This window comes from Oncorhynchus mykiss, chromosome 11, assembly GCF_013265735.2.
Source record: "Oncorhynchus mykiss isolate Arlee chromosome 11, USDA_OmykA_1.1, whole genome shotgun sequence".
Lineage (NCBI taxonomy): Eukaryota > Metazoa > Chordata > Actinopteri > Salmoniformes > Salmonidae > Oncorhynchus > Oncorhynchus mykiss.
Genome location: NC_048575.1, coordinates 51681813 through 51704713, shown reverse-complemented (window position 1 = coordinate 51704713; position 22901 = coordinate 51681813). Strand labels below are relative to the sequence as shown.

Here is a 22901-nt window from a genome sequence, read left to right as displayed (position 1 = left end):
AAAAGGTCACTGGGTCACACTCGAGGCTGTTTGCTTCCAAGTTGACATTCGCCTTTCCTGCCACAAGGGGTGTCGTAAAATCCATCAGAATCCTCGCAAGGCGTAGAAGCCATCATGTTTTTCTGCTACACATTTAAGTTTCATAAACCTGAAATGAATTATTCGAAGGGGATGCTTTTTTTCAAAAGTAAACATTTATTAAAAAACAAAAGTCATGGATGATTTTCAGGGTTAGAAGAACTGAGGAAACTCAAATTGTGTAATGAGATGTGACGTCAGCCCAGTCACAAGACCACAGAGCAGATCACTCTGGCTCGCTCCCCCAGCATGTTTCAGAAATGTGGTAGGTTGTTCTACAGGCACAATGGCTGCAACGAACTCCGAACTTCTCTGGGAATCTGGACTTGTGATATCCTTCGAATTACGGAGCAGTTGTTACTGATTTGGCAATAACTATTGTATTAAACTAAATAAAGAATAAGTATCGTCTGGGCTTTCGCATCAGCTGGCGCGCTGGTTTGTTTTGTTTCTGCGTGGCGAATGTTAACGTTAGCTAGCTAACTAAGCAGTACAGTATCAAGCTAGCGAGTCAAGATTGTGACATTGGAGCTAATATAGCTAGCTAACACCTAGGTTGTTTCTAGCTTGGTACTCAGTATAGTGGGAGCTGGTGTGTAGGTGATGTTCTCCGTACTTTCATACGGTAGACTGGTTGCCAGAGCAGTAATTGGCGGACTCTCTCAAACGGATAGCCGCGACTACAGCCTGGTAACAGCAAGCTGCGGGTTTGGGAAGGATTTTCGGAAGGGTATCTTGAAGAAAGGGATGTGCTACGGCGACGACGCTTGCTTCATTGCACGACATAAATCTGCCGATGTTTTGGGTGAGTAAACAATGCCTGGCATTGACAACTATTTTATAACGTGATGATATAACCGGCCTGGTTGTTTAGCTAACTAACATGCCAGACAGTGCACCGTTGCTAGTTACAGTAGCTAGTTTGCCTTAACTACGTTTTGTAGTATCAAACAATAACAAACCAGGGACACTTAGCATGGACTGTTTTGTTTGATCATGATGCACAATACGCTAACTAGGTTGCTATACTATTGGCTTAGTTTCAAGCCAAGCAAATACAATTACATTTGGGAAACGCTGTCCTAGAGGTCAGAGCTGCCTGTAGTAGTTTGATAATTGTAGTGATAGGGGGGCAGCCATAACCAAACGGTAACCAGTATGTACACATTAATAAATAGATTAGAAAGATGAACATTGAGAACTTATTTATTGATTTCTTGTTTTTCACTATAACTAGGCTACAACCAATCAGTCCCAGACAGACTTCATTTTTCATTCACACTTTACCCCATGTCAGAACTTATATGGTGTACCTACCTACCTGGTCCTGGACCTCAGAAGGTCACTATGTTACAAAACGTTCAGATATTAATGTAGTGTAGAACAGACATGATCCTCTGCCTTGTAAAATAAGGAACAGGCTCAACACTAAATAACAGCACATCTATCAGTAGCATTCTAGCCCAGTTCATACAAGTATGACAAACACACTTGTACCTCCTGATCCCCACCAAGACTGATGGTTGGTGTCTCAGATTTGACATTATCATATTGATAGACAAACCAATAGTTCTGCTGCAAATAGTCACATGTCTGTAGCCCACAGTTTAAAGGGCATTGTACATTTTTAGTATCAGGTAAGCTAAACTGTGAATGCTGCTTTATTGGTCATGTGGCTAATTGACTAATTGCACTGTAATGCTAGAAAGTTCAATGCTTTTGCATTAAAGCTATGATTTCAGGTAACACTGGCTTTAGAGAAGAGTAGCCTTTGTAAGCTATCAAAACAACTTAGAAAATGTGATTCAGAAATCCAGAGGTAGCCTAACCAAAGCCAGAATATCCTCCTTGACTTGTTAGAAAATCCCACTGTCCACTTGAGCCTATATGTCCTCTGTGTGGCTTGGAAGGAAGCTGTGAGGCAGGCCATGTCTGACTGTTGTCACATCAGTGAGCCAAAGGTTGGCAGGGAGAGAGTGAGACGACCCTCCTTGTATGGTCACAGCAAGAGCTGATTCTTGTGTCTGGGAAGCAGCTGGAAATAATTGCATTCCTAGGAAGAACTTGGACTGCCAGACCAACAGCTCCCATAATAGGCAGAGGTACATTTCAATAACCATAGAAACCAAATGTTTCAGGGTTTTAAGCAGTGTGATAATGTGACTGCAAGCTAGTGTATGGGCTTGTTGATAATGTAATGTGACTTGACAACTGCAGACAACATATGCTTCAGATAGCTATCAGTAAAAATGGTTTATATGTACCAGACTGGCCAAATTATCAATGGAGATTATTCCAGGAAAAAGTTTAGTGAGAAGCATGTCAAAGAAGTGCTTATTCTCTGAAGCGTCCCTTGTTTCATTCTAAGCACTGTCTTGCTCTATACACTTGGTGTTTTGTTTTAGTGAAAGTGCCCATTGTTTCTCCTGTCACAACTGTGTGAAGACGTCTAGTACTTGTTTCCGATTAATATTTTCCATTGTCGGAAAACTGTCTTCTTCTGGGAATGTCTTCGTCAGGAGTGTTAAGAATAATCAGAATACAATCTTGATTCTTTCCTATCCTGTTCTCCTCTATTGAACCAATACCTGACTGTGTGTGGTTTCATCAGGTGTGGCAGATGGAGTGGGTGGTTGGAGAGACTACGGTGTGGACCCATCACAGTTTTCAGGGACCCTTATGAAGACCTGTGAGCGGCTGGTAAAGGAGGGACGCTTTGTTCCAAGCAACCCTGTGGGCGTCCTCACAAGCAGCTACTATGAGCTCCTACAGAACAAAGTGCCTCTGCTGGGTGAGTAAAGGCAGCCCTGGAGGATCAGTGTTTTGTGAACCTGGAGGCTGGTGCAAAAGGAAATCACTAGTGTCTGCCTCATACTGACTAGAATAGGCATTTACAATAGAGAATACGGTCTTAAAGCAGTCTTAGAATGGTCTGTTTTCAGTCTGCATGGTTAGGCTAAGTGACATGTGAGGTGCTGCTATTTAGATAGGATATTTGCGTGATGAGTCAGAGACCTGCTGCATGCCTCTATCCTGGGAAGTGTAAAGATGTGGAGAAGCCTATCCCCGCCAGAATCTCATCTTGATCCATTGCTTTGCTAGAATGGAGCATGCGGAAATGTGCAGGACAAAACAAATGGAGAGTGAGGAGTCAAGCAGTCCGTGTCGTCAGTCTGTACTTTTCCATCCCAGCTCATGTAGAAGAGAAAAACAAGTCAGTATTGTATTTTTCCAGTGCTGAGGAGTACGGTCGTGAGGCCAGCAGTAATTGTATTACTATTGAAAAAACACACAAGAAAGGGAGTGAGAGTAGGGTGAGTCAGAGAGCGTGAGGGGTTGTAGGGAGCTCCCATAGAACATTCTGGTGGTCCAGATGACTCATCAGCAGGGTGTGGCTGCACGCGGAGCCATGTTTTCGCCGGTTCGGTTAACTTTTATGTTTCCTTAAATGTTATCCTTTCCAAATGTTTCTCCTCCTGAAATGTATTGACATGCCTTCCTCTTCTAACCACAGGTTTAGCTACAGTATGATCATGATATAAAGCAACCCAACAAAATCACTACTCATAAATCATCCCAACCAATTTATAAATTGTTCAATGGCTCTATTCGACTTCATTTGTTACAAATATAATCAGGATGTAGGGCGTGCCACCCATATATTTATCATCTTGTGTTATCTCCTTCCAGGCAGCAGCACGGCCTGCATCGTGGTGCTGGACCGGCAGAGCCATCGGCTGCACACTGCTAACTTGGGAGACTCAGGCTTCCTGGTGGTGAGGGAAGGAGAAGTGGTGCACCGCTCTGACGAACAGCAGCACTACTTCAACACCCCCTTCCAGCTCTCTATCGCCCCACCCGAGGCAGAGGGGGCCGTCCTCAGTGACAGGTCAGTTTTGTGGCCCTGCCGAAGCCATATTTTCTATTGTAAAGAAGCTGTGTAGCTATGTTTTTGGTTTTGAAGCACAGAGTCTCTGCATTGGTTCTGCCCTTGTGCTGCTCTCTGGTCTGTCCAGTTCAGTGTCGATGCAGCATTAGTGAGTGTCAGTACTACCACATGGGGGCCATGTGCTGCTTTCTCTCCTTGTGTAGGCATGCCAGCAGCAGTAGTGCTGCAGACTCCAGTGAGGCCGGTGTTGGCTCCCTGCCACCGTTTTAAGCCAGGCCAAAGTCTCAACACACACACACACACACACACGTGTCCTCATGGCCCTCCTCACAGCAGCCTCACTGCCCTTCTCACAGCAGCCAATCCCTGGTCTGCTTACCCACAGGCCTTCTCAACCCAGTAATCTAGAACAGGGAGATTATTTAGAGCTGCTCATGTGGGTTTCTCTAAACTGGTGTGAGGTGGAACTGAACTGTCACTGTCGTAAATGTAGCTGATACACAGCATAGTACCCGTAGAACAGGCCTATTCACAACCGTAGCCTCATCATACATACCTATTATAAAATGGCTTGGTTTTGCTCAGTGCATAGGATATCTCCATGACTTATCTCTATACAGAATAAACAGATATGGGCCCGGTTTCCAAAAAGCATCTGAAGGCTAAGTTCATCGTTAGAACCTTCGTAGGAGCATCGTTAAATCTCTGAATTGTTTCCCAAAACCATCCTTACCAAAGTTGCACTTGAAAACGCTTGTTATTTACCGACTGCCTCAGACCACTCGTGGAACAGCTAAGTGAGTCGTTAGATGCGTTTTTCCCTACCGTGTCACTTTATACACAGAAGATCTCTGCTAAACATAGAATCAAGATGTTTATCTGCCTCTGCGACTGCTGATAACTTCACAACGAAGTCGACTACAAATACAACGTTCACATTGTCTTTGCAATTATTACAAACAAGCAAAGGATAAAAAGAGAATTCAGTCATCTCTGTTTTCAATTTGAAGTAAAAGATAAATAGCCTACTTGCAGTATAGCCTATATATTTCAATGATATGGAAATACATTTCATGTTCATTCAATTGAGTTTTATTTCTCTGTTTGGCTTACTGTCAATTTTTTTTCCCTCAATATATTTAATGATGTGCCAAATCTTGATTTAATGCATATTATAGGGTGAGCATTAGAATAAGCCGCCTCAATATTTGTAGCCTTAGGTGATATCTCTCCTAAGAGCTGATCCGTTGTCAGTATTGTGGAATAATTCTAATGTTAAGGTCAGATTTGAATGGAGAATTCTGATCCGAGAGCAGCGTTACCTTTTGATTCTCAGTATCGTCACATGCCTCAACGACGCACTTAGTGAGCGTTCTCTCTGCGTGGTGTTTTGGGAAACTCATGTTACATCTTCAGCCATTGTCGGAAAGATGCATCGTTAATACACTCGTAAGCCTAAGTTCCATCGCGTTTGGGAAACCGGGCCCTAGTCAGTCCAAATTTCGGACCTATTTGACGTGGCCCTGTTGCATACAGGCTGGAAATTGTAGTCTTTCCATGAGCTAGAGGCGGCAGTATTTTTACCATTGATAGTATCATATTCGGGGTCATAAGCGTTGTGATTCTGTTGTAGTTGGTGGGAAGACTCTACGTTCATTTAATTTAGAGCTAAATCCGTGATTCCTTAATAGTGATTATTTTGAAACGTAGCGCTAAAGCCTCAATGTAATGTAGGACTGTAGATCGAATGGTGGCTGGGTTACAGATGGTTTCTAGAACAGCCATGAGTGTCGGGGAGTCTGGGGCAGAATGAATGTCGCCTTCCAAGAACTAAACTTGATACTGCACATGGCTCTGATCTACTGTATATGTGTGTATCAGTCGCACATCAACATTACAGCAGTTCCTTACAACTTCCCATGACGGCCAAGGTGTGCTATTCCTTAGATTATTTTCCACCATACCTGTGCAATTTGTTAGCAGCAGCATTTCACAGCTGAAAAAGTAGTCAGTTGAAATGTATAACTGCATTGCATGATTTCTATAAAAAAAAATGTACTTCATTCCAGTGTTTGACACAGTGATCTGTAGCCATGTCTAACCTGAGGTGTGTGCCTGAGTCTCATAGTCAAGACAGGAGACCGAGCAGCAGTGTCAGTGATCTAGGCTAATGAAAGGCTAGAGGCACAGATTAAACTGGGCTCAGACAGGTCAGATTTCCTTCCTGGAGGGGGGTATGAGAAGGGGGAGCAATTGGATAATGTTTGCAATTTGGTTAAGCACTTTAACGCTCCCTCTCTAATGGGCACTATATGATCAGGATATTTTAACTCATGTTCCACAAGACTGTTATTTCCCCGCTACGTTGTGTTAAGCTCTCTGTGCCCCCTCAGTCCCGACGCTGCAGACAGCTCCTCCTTCGATGTCGAGTTGGGGGACATAATTCTCACAGCCACAGATGGCCTCTTCGACAACATGCCCGACTACATGATCCTACAGGAGCTGAAAAAACTCAAGGTACACCCTCGCATAAACCCGTGCCGTACTCGTGTACAACAAACAGGTTTACTGTTTCATTCTGCAGAGTATTGAAGTGGAGGAACAAGACATTGAAAAAAAAACTAAGACACTCCTCCATTTTGTTTTTGCAGAACACCAACTATGAGAGTATCCAGCAGACAGCCAGGAGCATTGCAGAGCAGGCCCATGTTCTGGCATACGACCCCAACTATATGTCGCCTTTTGCCCAGTTTGCCTGTGACAATGGACTGAATGTAAGAGGTAATGATCATCACTTTTATCACTTCTTCCTGCAAGTGGAAATTGGAAACAAAGCCAAGGTAGTCCTCATTTCATAGTCCATTTGCTCCATTCATACCCTGCTTCCCTTGTGAATGGTATCCAGGCTGAGAGGGCTGCTCTATAAATCAGGAAGAATGACACCCAGTGAGGAATAAGAAGTGTTTTATTAGTGTTCCTTCCATTGCTCTCAGGCTGCTTCCTTTTGGAATGATGAAAATGAGAGATTGTTCTCACACTCATCCTTCTGACTGCATCTCTTTCTCTTCCCCACAGGAGGAAAGCCAGATGACATCACCGTGTTGCTGTCAATAGTGGCAGAGTACACAGACTAGAGACTGTATTGAGGCTAGGAGGGGAATTAGGAGAGTTTCCTCTTGCCATCTGTCTCTTGAAGATGTCAGACTGCTTTGATTCCTGCTGGTGGGGATTAGGGACTAGTGTTGGTGGCTGACTGAGCCCACCTTCGGCCCCCTGAGATAATCAGTCCTATTTCTCAGATGGAACACTGACAATACATGCAGTTCTGACATGTCTCTGGTTAGAATACCCGCTGCAAAGGATCTATCTGGGAAATGTCCCAGTTGTCATTGACATAATCCCCGTTCAGTGGGATGAAGGACATCAACATGTTGGAGATGAGGCTCTGGCTCTCACATTATTTTTGGACTTGGAGCAAAGCTCAGGATGGAGAGAGAGAGAGAGAAAGGTGGTCAGTATTAGCCAGTCAAAAGCGTCAGAATTGAAACTCTGTGAATCATGCCAATGAGGGTTAATCACAGGAACCGAGCTGATTCCAGACGGGAAGTAGCATCATACCATCAAGTCGAAACGATAGGGCCATGAAAACGCCACTTTTACAGTGACTCACCTTACACAGAAAAACAAACAATTAAAAGACGTTGAGGGCAAAACAAATATGCGGGTATAAGGGCATGCATCATTGTGATATTAAAGGATGTTAGAATGTTTTGGTAGATCTGTGGGAAAGGGACTACGTGGTATTTTAAGTTGTTTGACTGATCTAAGGGGTTGTATGAAGACGAGGTGCAGTTGCCACATACTTTGCCATGTCAGTACAATTTGGGTCAAACACAGACCAAGTGAATCATTTCTAAGGATGTGAAATGTTAAAATAACTATTTTTTTGAAATGGCTTGATGTTTCTGTCAAACCTGTTCTCTGACCCCTGCTGCGACGCAAAGAGTGAGTGTGACTGCAAGTGATGTTGAAGGTTGTTATGTGTGATAGAGTAACCTGGAGGCTGTCGCGTGTCAGATGTTCATATTGTATACATACGGAATGGATGGGTTTTGTGTAGGCTACACCGCTTTTTTTATATCCACTGGGATGCAATGGTAACAACCATTTACGCACAAGGTTAAAGAAAGCATATCTAAAAGTTCACAGTGGACGTTGGTCAAGTGACCAAGCAGATATCATTTTATTTCTGCTTTGGTTTGATGGGGTGGGAATCTGGACTGTTTCAGTTTAGCTTCAGGGAAAATTGTTCACAATCAGAATTTCTCAGTTGTCATCGCTGTAAAGCTCCAATGGCACATTTGATGAAGTCTTATGAATCAGGTCACTAGTGTTTTTATTTAATTTAACCGATTTTCATTTTCTTTTTTGCTGCAGTCAAAAATGTGCACTTTGCATTTACAACATAACTCATGTGCAGAAACATTTTAAGAGTGACATTTCCTTTGTAAAGGAAAATTCCACCACAAAACTATCTTTTGGTTATTTGTTTCAATAGTCCCGAAATGTATTGCTTGTCAGCAATCAAGTTAAGATAATTAACATAATAAAAAATAAAAAAACATCACCACTTGATGCAAAACACAGATTCATATGATGCAAAATGCATCATACATGGATGATTTTTGTATTTTCAAAACTATATTGCTGACAAGAAAAACATTTTGGGACTATGAAACGAATACCAAAATATTGTTTTTGGGTGAGGTTTCCTTTAACATGTACTATGTACATGTTGATTTATGGAGCTGATGTGCCTTGTATCAGATGTTATTGATAGTGGCAAAATTGTGTATCATATTGTTCCCTAAACCCCACACTGTGTCAGCTCTGGAGACAGAGTAGAAATGGACAAGTAGCCATATGATTCACACTTACTTTCCCATCATGCCCTGCTGTCTTAATGCTTAATCTGCGCCATCTGATGGGAGACCTCTCGTTCCCTTTCAATGTGTTCAATGCCTTTCACCATGGGACACATTCAAATTTGAATGGTCAAGCTATTTATTTTTAGGGGGGGGGGGGGGGGGGGGGGGGGGGGGGGGGGGGAGCATGACAAATTATCTTAGAATCCTTAAAGGCCCAATACAGCTGTTTTATATCAATATCAAATTACTTCGACACAATTAAGTACATCATTACTGTAATAGATTTCCATAAAAATTTGAAAAAAAACAGCATTTTAGAAGTTTGGAACCCGCACCTCTGATTCACAGGGGTTGGGTTAAATACCACATTTCACTTGTACAAGGTATCCCATTTTCCCTTTCTTTGTTATTAGTTTATTAACCAATTTACCGCATGGTGATTTTACCATGGAAAGCCCAAACTCCTGCACATGCAAAATTGCAGATAGGAAATAACAAATCTCACTTTTGCAGAGTTACATCAGCTATGATACGATATAATACACAGGAAAACACCATTTTGACTGCACTGGGCCTTTTAACAAGGTTCTGTGTATCAACTGTAATAGCTCTTGGTTTTCTTTCTGTTGATGTCATGGTGTTCCCTCACTACAGGCTACTGTCCTGCTTCAAGGGCTCTCCCCTAACTAGGAAAATAATATCTATGCCGGTGCTGACCGATGTAGGGCTATCAGGTGTTTTATGACATAAAAAAACCTAAAGGACCTAATGCCCTGCATACATTTCTTACTGCGCTGGGAGTTGAAACGCACCTGCACTGGATGGCCCAAATGTTTTCGCAAACATCATGGCACTGTAGAGATGGCCAAGAACCCCACCAGCCTTAAAATACAAGCAATTCTCCCTGTCAGACGGCACTATATCAAAGCTTCTCCATGATGTCCATATCCTGCTCCACACTGACTTAGTGACCTGCCAGTACCCCTGTTCTGTTGGCCAGTTCTAGACTTCAGTTAATCGTTATGTTCAAAAAGCAACGTTTGTTACAGTGAGCGCTATATTTTGTATATACAGTTCAACAATGCCATGTTTTCAAAGCTGTAACATATTTCAATAAAGTACAGTATTTATTACCCTCGTTCTTTTCCTTTTAACCAGACCCTTGTCACATGTTTTTCTGTGTCAATATTGTTTGTTCAGTGGTCTCTGCAAGGTATTTGTCTACTTACACAGTAGACTGAACAGTTCCTGAGGTAATGAAAACATGTAGGTCAAAAGCATCTAGAATCAGAACACGGCTACCCCCCCAGTGAGGTAGGGCATGCTGCTACACGTGATAGATCATCTTTATGCAGTCTTTCCCTTTGAAGGTGGAATCCTACTGTTCCCTGCCAGGCAGCATATCCCTGCTCTGACTCATCCATTCCTCTGTCTCAGCAGGGGCCACAGTGGACTAGATTCAAGTGTTTCCCTCGCAGCTGTCTGCTCTTATGCAACTGAGGGGACTGCCTGAAGCTACATGAAAAGGCTCCATGTGATCTGTATGTTTGGTTACACATTCCTCAAGCTTTAGCGAGTCTGTGAGATGTGTGGAGTTACTATCAGCACCCAGGTGTGGCATCCCCAGGTGCTTGGCTTGAGGAATGTTTTCATGAGCAAATCTAGGGCCTTTTCACAATTTTAGATTTCCTCACCTCCGTCCTCCCTGGCCTCCTTTTGAAAAAGGTCAAAGGTAATCGAGTAGGGGGAAAGTGGATGAAAATGCACTTGTATAAATTAGACTGGTCATAAACATGTGCTTCCTCGCCAAATGAAGGCTATCGAGGAGGGGAGGACCGTCTTCCATTTACCTATTAACGAATTGACAATTCTCAACAACTTATTGGTTTCTGGGTCACAGGGAAGAGAGGACAGACGTTTACCCCAATTAATGTTATGCTTTTGATGTCTGACTTTCAGATCTACAATATATGTTTCTTGGAATAACTTATTTGTTAGTAAAAACAAACAGCCATGCTTTATGAACTTTAATTTAAAGCACTCAAATTAATTTAAAAATATTATGTTCTCATTTAAATGCATTTACAATATACAATGGGGAAAAGACTATGGTCTGCTGAAAAAACTTGCAGGGTATGAAAACAGTTCTTGGCTTGGTCATCGTTCTGTGGTAACTTACAGTGCACCAATGGCCCTCTCCTCTCCCCCATCTTCTGTATCACTGGAACACACCAGACTGGGCAGCATAGAGGTGCAACCATCACCTTGCTCACAGGACATGGCCCCAAAGAGGAGGGAGCGAACCTAAGGAACCAAAACACATTACTCATCATTAATAGACAGCTGAGCAGACTATGAGCATGGGTGGAAAAAAACAGCAAATTGTGAAACAGTTTTCGCAATATGGTCTGGTGGTTCTTAGGCAAAAGGGCTTGAGATATGAGGACTGTGCAACCAGCCACACACCTTACATACGTCACAATTCACCTTCACCCTGTATCTTTCAGGTCAATCACATCACATGGTTAAACATTATTGCAATCTAGGCACATTCCAGGTTGAACGTTAAAGCAAGGCCTTATCTGTACTTTGGAACTTACCAAAGTATGTTACCAGTCAGAGCCTGCCAAAATAACAACACAGTGGCTTGAGGGCACAAACAGAAGTCAACCAAAGTTCATATTTTGTTCTAATTTACCTTGGAGGAAGGAGGAGTTGTGATGCCACGACCTCTGTGTGTGTAACGTGGTGTTCTGAGCCTGTCAGAATATTCTCCTGTCCTGGTGAACTCTCTCATGAGGGCTGTTCCACTGAACACTGGGCTTCCCTGGCTGGATGCTATCAGCTCGCCTGCAGAGGGAAACCCCTGGGCCTGGAGGGGACCGACATCTGCCTCACACGGGCCCTCCGTAGGCTCCACAACACCTCCACACCTGAGAGCATATAAGGACCATTACAGCAAGGCTGCCTTCAGGCATTTCCCTCCAGTGGTCTGCCTATAGTTGTTTTCCTATATAGCTATAGCATATTGAAAACAGATGCCTGTCAGTCTCAAATCAATATTAATTAACCACATTTGTGATAATCAACAAACTTAAGCAATAGCATTGCTAACAGACTTTGCTAATATATATATATATATTAGAAGTTATATGAGATGCGCATGCCACGTTCTATTGGGAAAAGGTTGTTTTTAGATAACCGAGCAGTGTGAGTTTGAAAGAAGTCTGCTCTCATGAGCGTGTGTGTTACATGATATGCCGCGTGAGTTACTGCAGCTGCACGTGCATCAGTGTGTGAGGGAGAGAGAGGGGAGGGGCAGAGCTAGGGAGATGGCAGGGAGAGAAAGGGAGGAACATGGAGAGAGAGTAGAGGGGAGGGGCAGAGCCAGGGAGATGGCAGGGAGAGAAAGGGAGGAACATGGAGAGAGAGTAGAGGGGAGGGGCAGAGCCAGGGAGATGGCAGGGAGAGAAAGGGAGGAACATGGAGAAAGAGTAGAGGGGAGGGGGATGGGCAGAGCCAGGGAGATGGCAGGGAGAGAGAGTAGAGGGTAGGGGCAGAGCCAGGGAGATGGCAGGGAGAGAGAGTAGAGGGGAGGGGCAGAGCCAGGGAGATGGCAGGGAGAGAAAGGGAGGAACATGGAGAGAGAGTAGAGGGGAGGGGCAGAGCTAGGGAGATGGCAGGGAGAGAAAGGGAGGAACATGGAGAGAGAGTAGAGGGGAGGGGCAGAGCCAGGGAGATGGCAGGGAGAGAAAGGGAGGAACATGGAGAGAGAGTAGAGGGGTGGAGAGGGGCAGAGCCAGGGAGATGGCAGGGAGAGAAAGGGAGGAACATGGAGAGAGAGTAGAGGGGAGGGGCAGAGCTAGGGAGATGGCAGGGAGAGAAAGGGAGGAACATGGAGAGAGAGTAGAGGGGAGGGGCAGAGCCAGGGAGATGGCAGGGAGAGAAAGGGAGGAACATGGAGAAAGAGTACAGGGGAGGGGCAGAGCCAGGGAGATGGCAGGGAGAGAGAGTAGAGGGGAGGGGCAGAGCTAGGGAGATGGCAGGGAGAGAAAGGGAGGAACATGGAGAGAGAGTAGAGGGGAGGGGCAGAGCCAGGGAGATGGAAGGGAGGAACATGGAGAGAGAGTAGAGGGGAGGGGCAGAGCCAGGGAGATGACAGGGAGAGAAAGGGAGGAACATGGAGAGCGAGTAGAGGGGAGGGGCAGAGCCAGGGAGATGGCAGGGAGAGAAAGGGAGGAACATGGAGAGAGAGTAGAGGGGGGGAGAGGGGCAGAGCCAGGGAGATGGCAGGGAGAGAAAGGGAGGAACATGGAGAGAGAGTAGAGGGGAGGGGCAGAGCCAGGGAGATGGCAGGGAGAGAAAGGGAGGAACATGGAGAGAGAGTAGAGGGGAGGGGCAGAGCCAGGGAGATGGCAGGGAGAGAAAGGGAGGAACATGGAGAGAGAGTAGAGGGGAGGGGCAGAGCCAGGGAGATGGCAGGGAGGAACATGGAGAGAGAGTAGAGGGGAGGGGCAGAGCCAGGGAGATGGCAGGGAGAGAAAGGGAGGAACATGGAGAGAGAGTAGAGGGGAGGGGCAGAGCCAGGGAGATGGCAGGGAGAGAAAGGGAGGAACATGGAGAGAGAGAAAAAAGGGAGCTGTTGTAAGAGTGACACTGCTGTTGGATGTTGGCTGTGCTCCAAGGTTGCATGCTAGGACAACCTAACTCTGTTTCGCCTGTTCTCCTGCACATGGCAGGCCACTGCCTCTGGCTGTTTTCTTAGTGTTCCTCAGTATAAACATGCTTTCCATAAACACCACTGACTGCACCACAGAGAGAACCAGAATGTGCCGATAAAGAAGCGTCCCAGCAGGAGAGAGAATGGGAAGGAGCTGGGTTTTAAATATCTTCACTTATCTTCGTCAAGGTCAACATGAGAATAATGTGTGTGTTTGCCTGGGAGGTTATGGAACAGCGGGTTCAGTAACATAAGTATATAAACATAAATTGTACAACTACAACATAAACCTGTCATACAAAAATCAGAGTATTCCATGAAGGTATAAAAATGACATTTCCATTTTGGTCATTCGAACATACTGTATGAACGTTTCCTTGAAAAAGGAAGAAGCAGTGCAATGCAGCGACGTCATAAGTGACCCAGATGTGCCACAATCCGGCTGGGACTGGTGCAAATCCCACCTCAGGCGGCTCAGAGCAGACACTAAGAGAGAGATACATAGAGGCCGGGCGGGCCACACACTGAGTGACATCATCGCCAGAGCAACGTAACAGGTTAGTGACTGTGGGGGATGTCGGGATTACAGCTGGTCAGTCTATCAGGCCTCTAACCCAGCCAGCACGGCCTTTCCCCAGATAGCCAGCCTCTGTCACAGTGCTACTGCACTGTTCTGTAACACAACCCCCAATGAGGCACCAAAAAAAGCACATGCTGGCCAACTGCCTCCGGTAAGGAGGACATCACAGGTACAGCCAACTCTAGGATTCTAGGAAAGGCTAGTTCAAATTTACTCTACTGTGACTGTCACATGACTGGGCAGGCGCTTTAAGGCTATCTAAGCCTGTTAACTGTTTTATTTGCTATTGAACTGAGAAACCGCTTCTCGCTAGGACAAAATGTCCTGCCTTTCTACACACCATGCCTCCGAACAAGGGCTTCTCTGACTATTGAAATCATTTGGGCACTTCTACATACATTATTTGATATAGCGGTAGGGTTGCTATGGTGACTACATAATAGATGATGAAGATAGAAGCAGATTAAGGGCAGCATGTGATGCTGGTGATGTGGTGTATTACACAATGTTGGACCAAATACAGAACCCCCCTATCAGTGGTGGGGTAATAACTGTTTAACGAATGGTGACAGCTACCTTAGTGCAGCAGGAGCCTGGGCCTCTGTAGCCTGGGAGGGGGTCCTGCTCTCTGGGTTGACAAGAGTAGCCAACACCACACTGGCCTCCAGCACCATGTCCTCTACACTGAAGGCCACCGGCCTGACAAACAGCAGAACACAACATCAGCATACCTAGAACCCAGGCCCTGAGATTTCTCCAACCGTGTGAGCAGACCGGGAAAAACTCCAGGCCTAATTTAGGACCTAAGTAAAAGAGGTGATAGTCACGGGGTATAATCACAAGAACCAGGATACTTACTTTCCTGCAGCGCCAAAGTGGGCAGATACTGGTAGACCATGTGATTCAGCAAATGACAGCAATCCCTAGAGAAGAGGTTAATACATTAAACACATGCATTTTTGGAGTAACTGTTTGATCATTCACCACCAATTAAAATAACAGGTCACAATACTCTGGTACTCTGCTAGACAGCAATGTACATTAGATGACAGGGCACATATTACCAATGTTGCTGTGTACACTAGCCATAACCTTTCAAGTTGTTGGGGTCAATCACAGTGAAAGGGGTAATCATGGGTTCAGTTGAATTGCTTTGTTCGATGCCCAGACACCAGAGCCTCTGTGTGTGTTCGACTAGCCCCTCTAACACACTGTGACAGGTAAGACTAGCAGCAATGTAGAGACTGGCTCACTGTCCAACTCAATCACAGGCTAGCATGGACACACAGCAGTCTATAGCTGGGCATAGCTTTACTGTGTAATGAGGGACTTCACAAAAGGGTACCCCCAACAACATTCCAGGACGTTAGGGTCGGGTCAAAGGATGTGGGTCTGAGCACAAATTATGACACTTTAGTTGTACTTTATAATAAATAACACAAAAAAACATAGGATGCAAAATGGCTGCCTTTTTGGGGTCCTAATGTGACATATTTTGCTATTGAATCATGCTGATGTTTTTTTCTCCTCTGAGGACTTGGATATATTTGGAACATGGTATGAGAGTTAGGCAATCAATGCATGTGTTCTACTACTTATTACTGTCTGTTCACTAAAAATGTAGTCATGTGTGGGGAAAAAACATCATATTATAACTTGATTCATTAGGGTCATAAAACAAAATCCTGCCCATGAGGGGAACGTTCCATTGAAAATGATAGGGTACAGAGTCTCCTGGACACTTGGGTCCTGTAAATAAATGAATTAACCCATGGGTATGCAAGCACAGACAGTGACACCCTCCCATATTCACAAGCTCATGTGACAAAAAATAAGGTCCATCCCAAAATAACCCCCTTACCCTAAGCTCCTTCAGACAGAAGGTTATGTCTGAGTCAACTCCAACCTGGAAGTAGTCAAACTCACTGGGCTCTAAAGACATCTCAGTGTGCATGGCCTTCATTTGATCTGCAACCCAAAAAATCAGGAGTCAGGCACAATATGTTACCGACTTTTTGTGGGTTGGTTTTTTCATACAGCGCAGACAGTGCAACATCTCACCACTTTCATCTTCATAGTAGCTTTTCAGATTGACTCTCAGAGGAGACATGGACAGAGTGATCTCTTCCTGAGACACTGGGAAGTGCATCACCATGTCGCCTAGAAGTCTGGCCCAAAAATAATAATACAAATTTAATACAATTATAATAGATAGTACAAATGTAAATTACTAATGAAATAATCATCATATACTGTATACCCTTGTCATGACGTTAGCCTCTTTGGGTATAGCAAGCCCCATCCCCCTCTCCCCGCCTCCCCCTTTCCTCCTTCAACTAGGTTGCTGTGGTCAGAGAGACGTCGTAAATTCCTGAGGATCTCCTCATGGACACACAGTATAGAGAGAGTACATTTTCATAGAGGACAAAGGAAATCCTTCCACCTCACAGAACTTGAGGTACGAACAAATTTCATGTTCTGGAGAAAGTATAAAAGATCGGTGAAGAATCCAGCTATGAACTGGTCCGTTTGTGACAACTTGGGGAAGCTCATGGGAGACGGTGTGGCCACATTACCATAAAGCTGTTTATATAATAGCCTCAGATATGAGGTTTACATCTAATTGTTGTATAAGATGAATGAGTGAGTATGATACTGTTTGTATAAATTGTGTAATATGATTGTGGACTGTTTAATGAAGAAAAATACAATTCCCTTTTGATTTGAACTAAATCAGAGAGCCGCCCCTGAGCCCAGTTAGGGTCAGACATCCTGGGACCGCCCCTGAGCCCAGTTAGGGTCAGGCCTCCTGGGACAGCTCTTTTTCGGCCCTTCCGAATAAAACCCCCTCTCGGGTTTTCGATCAGCAGACCAAGCTTACCTCAATTACGAGATGGCTAAAGGTTGCAGACCATGTTTTTCTCCATTAGGAGAGTACAAAGGTTGTAGACCATTGCTGAATCTTTTAACCATACCACGTGGTTAAACTCTTAAGACTATCGATACTGACAGAATAAGAACACATTTTGATATGAATTACTAGTCTCCAGCTAGGAATTCGGTATCATTGAACGCGAAGAACGACAACCGGCGAAACATCCATTCTATAACGAAACAAATGAATGTCACTCTGAACTATCCACTATAACCACGACAGAGAGAGGGAGAGAGACGGACAATTCTACAAAAGAAACAAACTTTTCACCAGCGATCAAGATGACACACTGAGCGTAAATATATACATTGATTGCAATTGTTCCCGAATGAGTGAGCGTTCATGTGCAAAGGATTAGCATTTCAATTGTTATAATTATCACTCTGTAGTGACTTCTTAGAACGTGAGGTAAAGTAAATAATTCATTAATTCGAAGACTAATTGACCAGATAAAATATCTGAAAAGTTATTTTAGGAAATGATAACTTTGTAATCTGAATATTTTTCCTTGGTGCCCCGACTTCCTAGTAATTACGGTTACATGATTAATCAGTCTAATTACAGAGAATCTTTGATAAAAAAGTCAGTCTTCAGTTAATGATAGTAAAGACACGACACCCTGTAGTAAGTCTTAGTCAGTCTCTGAATCACTCTTCATCAATGTCACGAGGAGATAGATTGGGATATGTTTATGGGAGGTCACCTGGGCTGGGCCTTCAGGACATTGGGGCAGAGGTGAGAAGGAAACACTGCCTGCAGAGCTTCACTCTCCTGGAAACCCATGTTGTGTGTTTTGGTGATACCTGTCACAATGAGTATGAGATGTTGGGACACAGCGCCATCTAGTATTGATACAATGCATTACAATCTGAGAAAGAATCCCCTTTGTTCCAAAATCATTGTTGAACACCTACTGGAATTTGCTCAACACACACCCACACACACACAAGTCCTTAACATATAAAACAAGATCTTATCTGAGAGCACTCTATTGGACTGTTCTCCTACCATGTCTGCAGTGAAACTGGAATATCACCCGGTTGTCTGGGAGATTAATGGATATTTGACAGCTATCCACATTACGCTCAATGGTAGCCAGGCACCGAAATAGCGGCAGCACTGACTAAAACCAAAAAGATGTATATTAATACACAGCTATTACACTATTAGTACTATAAAGTCTCACCCATTGTAAAAGCAATGATGCTGGACTGTTCCATATGGGCCTGTGTGAGACATTTATCTATCTTGAGATGTTGGGGTCATATTCAGCAGATTCAGAACAGCTTGGCCATTACCTTCATGACCAACTTGCATTTGACAGTTCCACAGTCCTGGGCTGGTCGTGTGTCTGGGCTGTAGTGTTGGAAGAACAATGGGGAGAAGAGGAAGCAGGCGTAGGCAGAATGGGCTGAGTTCACTGACCTCATTGCCAACTACAAGAGACCAGACCAGGCAGATAATTATATGCATAATGGTTAGAACAGGACAATGTTATGTAGCTAACACTTTACATTGATAAAGCTTTGTAGACCATCAACAAATCAAACGTTATTTGTATAGCACACTTCAAATGGACTGATGCTTACCCCTTTCATCATAGGATCCAACCATAGTTCATCTCCTATGCGTGCCAGGGCATGAATAGCCTTCCCAAAAACTGTCAGAAACAGAGTCAGAGATACTGTTTATGTAGATTAAATTCATCAATTATGTGTCAACATATTTAGCTATCTAAATCCTACATTTGAGCTATCTAGCTAAATCACTTTAGAGAACAATCCGCAGACTGAGGTAGGCTGTCAAAGCTAGCCAACTTTAGAGAGTAAGTTAGCTAGCTAGCTAACGTTTATACTATCCTGTTTGGCACATTTAGCTAGCTAGCTAAGTTAGCTAGATATGTACTTTAAAATGTGTTGCACATTTCTGTATGTGTTACAGTTATCTATATTCCAAAAGATAACATACCTTTAACACCGTTTCTTTCAATGACACACTTCATTTTGGCAGTCAAGTTCCACAAAGTTTGATTTTGTGGTGATCCCTAATTAGTGTCTGTCCGTGCAGTTGACGCGCAACAACTACAAAACAGCAGCATGAAGATGACTTACTAATGAACCATATTGTGTAATATGCTAATCTATTACCATTATGGTTAGTATGACTATAAGTGGTCATGTAATGTATATTAAGTTACAATTCTAAAATCCTGAATGCATACAAAACAAGATTCAAGATATTTTTTACCAATATAATTTATTGTCAAGCAGTCACACTGTAGTAAATGCACTGCAAACACATTGTTACATAATAATCTCACAAGCCTATTACAGAAAGCTTCCCAGCTGTCATTTATTTCTCTTCAGATGTTTCTGTATATTAGTTTTGCCCCTGCTTTTTGGGGGGATTATATTTTACATTTTTCAAATACTCACCACATTATCAACTGCAAATTAAGAGGTAGAGACAGCAAAATGACATTGCACGAGCAGCACTTGCAGATATTGTGATGAGCAAATGAGCCAGATGAAAGACTGCTCTCACACACAGCATCTGCGCATGTGCAAAGGTTCCCTTCATGCTCTTACAAGGTGGTAGCCACCGGACCAAAACAGTGAAGTTCAGACTCGCGATTCAACGACTTTTTAGCACACTATGCTGTTTAATTTGTGCATCTACTTCATATCGCTGACTCTACCTTTAAGTTTTAAAACATGTATTATTAAAATGACGTGTAATCATACAATCAACAGACAATAAATGTACAGTGTGTAATAATGGTTTATAAACTATTTAAAAACTCGTATAAACAGTTTAACGGGAGACTCAAATAAATGTGTTACCAATAAGGAAAATGTGTTTTGAAATTATACAAATTATACTATACTTCAATACATTGTCAGAATAATAGAATGTATGACTGACTTCATTATAATTATTTAAAATACAATCTTCTCACTCTGCACTGTGACTGTTGGTAATCTTTGGGAGGATAACTTTAGAGTGCACTGTGGTGCCCTTCCTCTGTCCATATGGCTTGATCCTAGATCCAGAATCTCTCTCATTGTCCATCTTGAACGTGAGCCGATCTTTAAGCAGTGGACCTCCAGTAGTATGTTTGGTTGCATCCAAAGAGCTATGACCTTGAGGGAAAACATTCAATCTAAGATGGGCAATAGTTGGTGTATATTCCATTCTAAAGTAAATACAATTACAACCCACCTGATTTAATACACTGGTGCAGCACATTGAGATAGCGTTGCTTCATCAGTCGCCTCATGTGCTCGGTGCTGTAGACATTTGCAATACTGTAGAGATATCGTTTCTGTCCAGTTGTGAGGGTTGGATGCTGGAACATGATAAGAACATTTTGTAGAACACTACATTTACATTCAGCAATATATTAATTATGGTATATGGCAAATAACTTGCTGACATGTTACCTGTAGAAATGGTGCAGTCATCATGGACTTGGGGACGTGTATGGTTTTCACCTGCTGGTGGTCAGGAACCTTGAAATGTGCTGTCCTGTGCATCTCCACCCTGGTGTTTTGTTCCTTATACACATGCTCAGAGTCTGTCATATAGATAGGTGTATTAATGAGGCCTCTATCTGCATTAATCACACAATTGTTGATTGAGTAAAATGTTAATGCGTATTAGATCAATTACCAGTAATGTTAAATAGATTGATGAACCAAATTAACATTACACTAACATTTGGATAACCCCCCAAAATACATTTACCAAAATACCATTTGGAAAGATATGGACTCCTATACCCGACTGGCTTCTGTGGTGTCTATTACATGCCACACGCAGGCTATTACATTTCATTTCTCTATCAACAGAGCAGCGTTTCGCCTTGCATTTCTGACTCACAAAATAGCCAATAGTTTCAAATTAACTATGTAAACATGCAAACATACAATGCACAAGTTAACAACCAGTAGGCTATATATACAGTAGTACATACCTATATATCTATGATGGTACATGTTATTTGACTCCGCAGATCTACAAACATGAAATAATAGAAACTTGATCTGAAATGTTTGCTTTGAACGCAATAATAGCAAAGCTCGAAAAACAAGTCATCATTAAAAACAGATGTGTCTATAAATATAATGCACTCATTTCATTAACATTCATTACAGAAGCATACAACTAGTTCATTTTGCAAGCCTACCTTGTTGCTAAAACGCGGCTACCACCGCGTTTTATCAGGCGATCTCCTTTTCTTATTTCCTCGACAAATGTAACCTGTTTTCTCATGATTTTGTTACTTTGTAACAAATCGATGAGGTCAATGTTAATATTGGTGGTTACAAGTATCAATCTTACATTGCCATGGTCGTGTGACCAGGAGAGGATGTCAGTCCATGGGGCAGATCCAGAGCAGACTACTGACAAGAGGTTATACAGAGCATTCTCAAAGTATTCAGACTCCGTGACTTTTTACACATTTTGTTACGTTACAGCCTTATTATATAATGGTTTAAATGACAAAGCGAAAACAAGTTTTTAGAAATGTTTTGCAAATGTATTAAAAACAACAACAACAGAAATACCTTATTCACATAGGTATTCAGACACGAGACTCGAAATTGAGCTCAGGTGCATCTTGTTTCCATTTATCATCCTTCAAATCAAATCAAACTTTATTTGTCACATGCGCCGAATACAACAAGTGTAGACCTTACCGTGACATGGTTACTTACAAGCCCTTAACCAACAGTGCAGTTCAAGAAAAGTTACGAAAATATTTACCAAATAAACTAAAGTAAAAAATAATAAAAAGTAACACAATAACATAACAATAACAAGGCTATATATAGGGGTACCGTGGGGGTACAGGTTAGAGGTCATTTGTACATGTAGGTAGGGGTGAAGTGATAATAAACAGTGAGTAGTAGCAGTGTACAAAACAAATGGGGGTTGGGGGGGGGGGCAATGTAATAGTCTGGTGGCCATTTGAGCTCAGCAGTCTTATGGCTTGGGGGTAGAAGCTGTTAAGGAGCCTTTTGGTCCTAGACTTGGCGCTCCGGTACTGCTTGTGCGGTAGCAGAGAAAACAGTCTATGACTTGGGTGACTGGCGTCTCCGACAATTTTATGGGCACCGCCTATTACATAGCTCCTGGATGACAGGAAGCTTGGCCCTAGTGATGTACTGGGCCATATGCACTACCCTCTGCAGCGCCTTATGGTCAGATGCCGAGCAGTTGCCATACCAGGCGGTGATGCAACTGGTCAGGATGCTCTCGATAGTGCATCTGGGGACCCATGCCAAATCTCTTCAGTCTACTGAAGGGGGAAAGGTTTTGTCGTGCCCTCTTCACGACTGTCTTGGTGTGTTTGGACCATGATAGATCGTTGGTAATGTGGACACCAAGGAACTTGAAACTCTGAACCCGCTCCACTACAGCCCCGTTGATGTTAATGGGGGACTTTTTGGCCTGCCTTTTCCTGTAATCCACAATCAGTTCATTTTTCTTGCTCGCATTGAAGGAGAGGTTGTTGTCCTGGCACCACACTGCCATTTCTCTGACCTCCTCCCTATAGGCTGTCTCATCGTTGTCGGTAATCAAGCCTACCACTGTTGTGTGGTCAGCAAACTTAATGATGGTGTTGGAGTCGTGTTAGGCCATGCAGTCATGGGTGAACAGGGAGTACAGGAGGGGACTAAGTACACACCCCTGAGTGGCCCCAGTGTTGAGGATCAGCGTGGCAGACGTGTTGTTCCCTACCCTTACCACCTAGTGGCGGCTCG

General features: G+C 43.4%; 3 protein-coding genes across 7 annotated transcripts; 1 reads left to right on the top strand and 2 right to left on the bottom strand.

Moving 5' to 3' along the window:
- The first annotated feature begins 209 nt into the window (after positions 1 to 209).
- Positions 210 to 9060, top strand: pptc7a (protein phosphatase targeting COQ7 a). The gene is made up of 6 exons (XM_021621278.2): positions 210 to 883; positions 2690 to 2869; positions 3769 to 3967; positions 6361 to 6484; positions 6619 to 6748; positions 7043 to 9060. The coding sequence occupies exons 1-6, from the start codon at positions 682 to 684 to the stop codon at positions 7099 to 7101; spliced, it is 894 nt and encodes a 297-aa protein (XP_021476953.1). The 5' UTR covers positions 210 to 681; the 3' UTR covers positions 7102 to 9060.
- Positions 9059 to 19649, bottom strand: rad9b (RAD9 checkpoint clamp component B). 4 transcript variants are annotated; one of them, XM_021621275.2, is made up of 11 exons: positions 19566 to 19649; positions 18720 to 18790; positions 18429 to 18566; positions 18139 to 18253; positions 17834 to 17933; positions 16257 to 16363; positions 16057 to 16163; positions 15054 to 15118; positions 14772 to 14894; positions 11594 to 11828; positions 9059 to 11199 (listed from the first exon to the last, which is right to left on the bottom strand). In XM_021621275.2, the coding sequence occupies exons 2-11, from the start codon at positions 18729 to 18731 to the stop codon at positions 11071 to 11073; spliced, it is 1131 nt and encodes a 376-aa protein (XP_021476950.2). In that variant the 5' UTR covers positions 18732 to 18790; positions 19566 to 19649; the 3' UTR covers positions 9059 to 11070. The 4 variants fall into 4 exon arrangements, with proteins under 4 accessions (XP_021476950.2, XP_021476949.2, XP_036791621.1 ...); XM_021621274.2 differs by lacking the exon at positions 19566 to 19649 and adding an exon at positions 19099 to 19228; XM_036935726.1 differs by lacking the exon at positions 18139 to 18253.
- On the bottom strand, positions 19383 to 21708 carry LOC110535908 (protein FAM216A). 2 transcript variants are annotated; one of them, XM_021621279.2, is made up of 5 exons: positions 21320 to 21708; positions 21107 to 21147; positions 20574 to 20707; positions 20353 to 20479; positions 19704 to 20273 (listed from the first exon to the last, which is right to left on the bottom strand). In XM_021621279.2, exons 1-5 carry the CDS (start codon positions 21403 to 21405, stop codon positions 20086 to 20088), a joined length of 576 nt encoding a protein of 191 aa, XP_021476954.2. In that variant the 5' UTR covers positions 21406 to 21708; the 3' UTR covers positions 19704 to 20085. The 2 variants fall into 2 exon arrangements, with proteins under 2 accessions (XP_036791623.1, XP_021476954.2); XM_036935728.1 differs by lacking the exon at positions 21107 to 21147 and having other exon boundaries at positions 19383 to 20273; positions 21320 to 21661.
- Positions 21709 to 22901: the final 1193 nt, after the last annotated feature.

Bases quoted from the DNA above. Each gene is read 5' to 3' on its own strand.
- pptc7a (XM_021621278.2), top strand. From the start codon at position 682: ATGTTCTCCGTACTTTCATACGGTAGACTGGTTGCCAGAGCAGTAATT. The intron at 884-2,689 runs GTGAGTAAACAA...TGGTTTCATCAG, and splicing joins TAAATCTGCCGATGTTTTGG to GTGTGGCAGATGGAGTGGGT. The intron at 3,968-6,360 runs GTCAGTTTTGTG...GTGCCCCCTCAG, and splicing joins GGGGCCGTCCTCAGTGACAG to TCCCGACGCTGCAGACAGCT.
- rad9b (XM_021621274.2), bottom strand. From the start codon at position 19,132: ATGAAGTGTGTCATTGAAAGAAACGGTGTTAAAG. The intron at 16,364-17,833 runs GTGACCTCCCAT...TTTTTGGGCCAG, and splicing joins GTCCTGAAGGCCCAGCCCAG to ACTTCTAGGCGACATGGTGA. The intron at 14,895-15,053 runs GTAAGTATCCTG...GCTGTTTGTCAG, and splicing joins CACTTTGGCGCTGCAGGAAA to GCCGGTGGCCTTCAGTGTAG.
- LOC110535908 (XM_021621279.2), bottom strand. From the start codon at position 21,405: ATGAGAAAACAGGTTACATTTGTCGAGGAAATAAGAAAAGGAGATCGC. The intron at 21,148-21,319 runs GTAGGCTTGCAA...TCATGTTTGTAG, and splicing joins AGCCGCGTTTTAGCAACAAG to ATCTGCGGAGTCAAATAACA. The intron at 20,480-20,573 runs GTAACATGTCAG...ATCATGTTCCAG, and splicing joins TGACTGCACCATTTCTACAG to CATCCAACCCTCACAACTGG.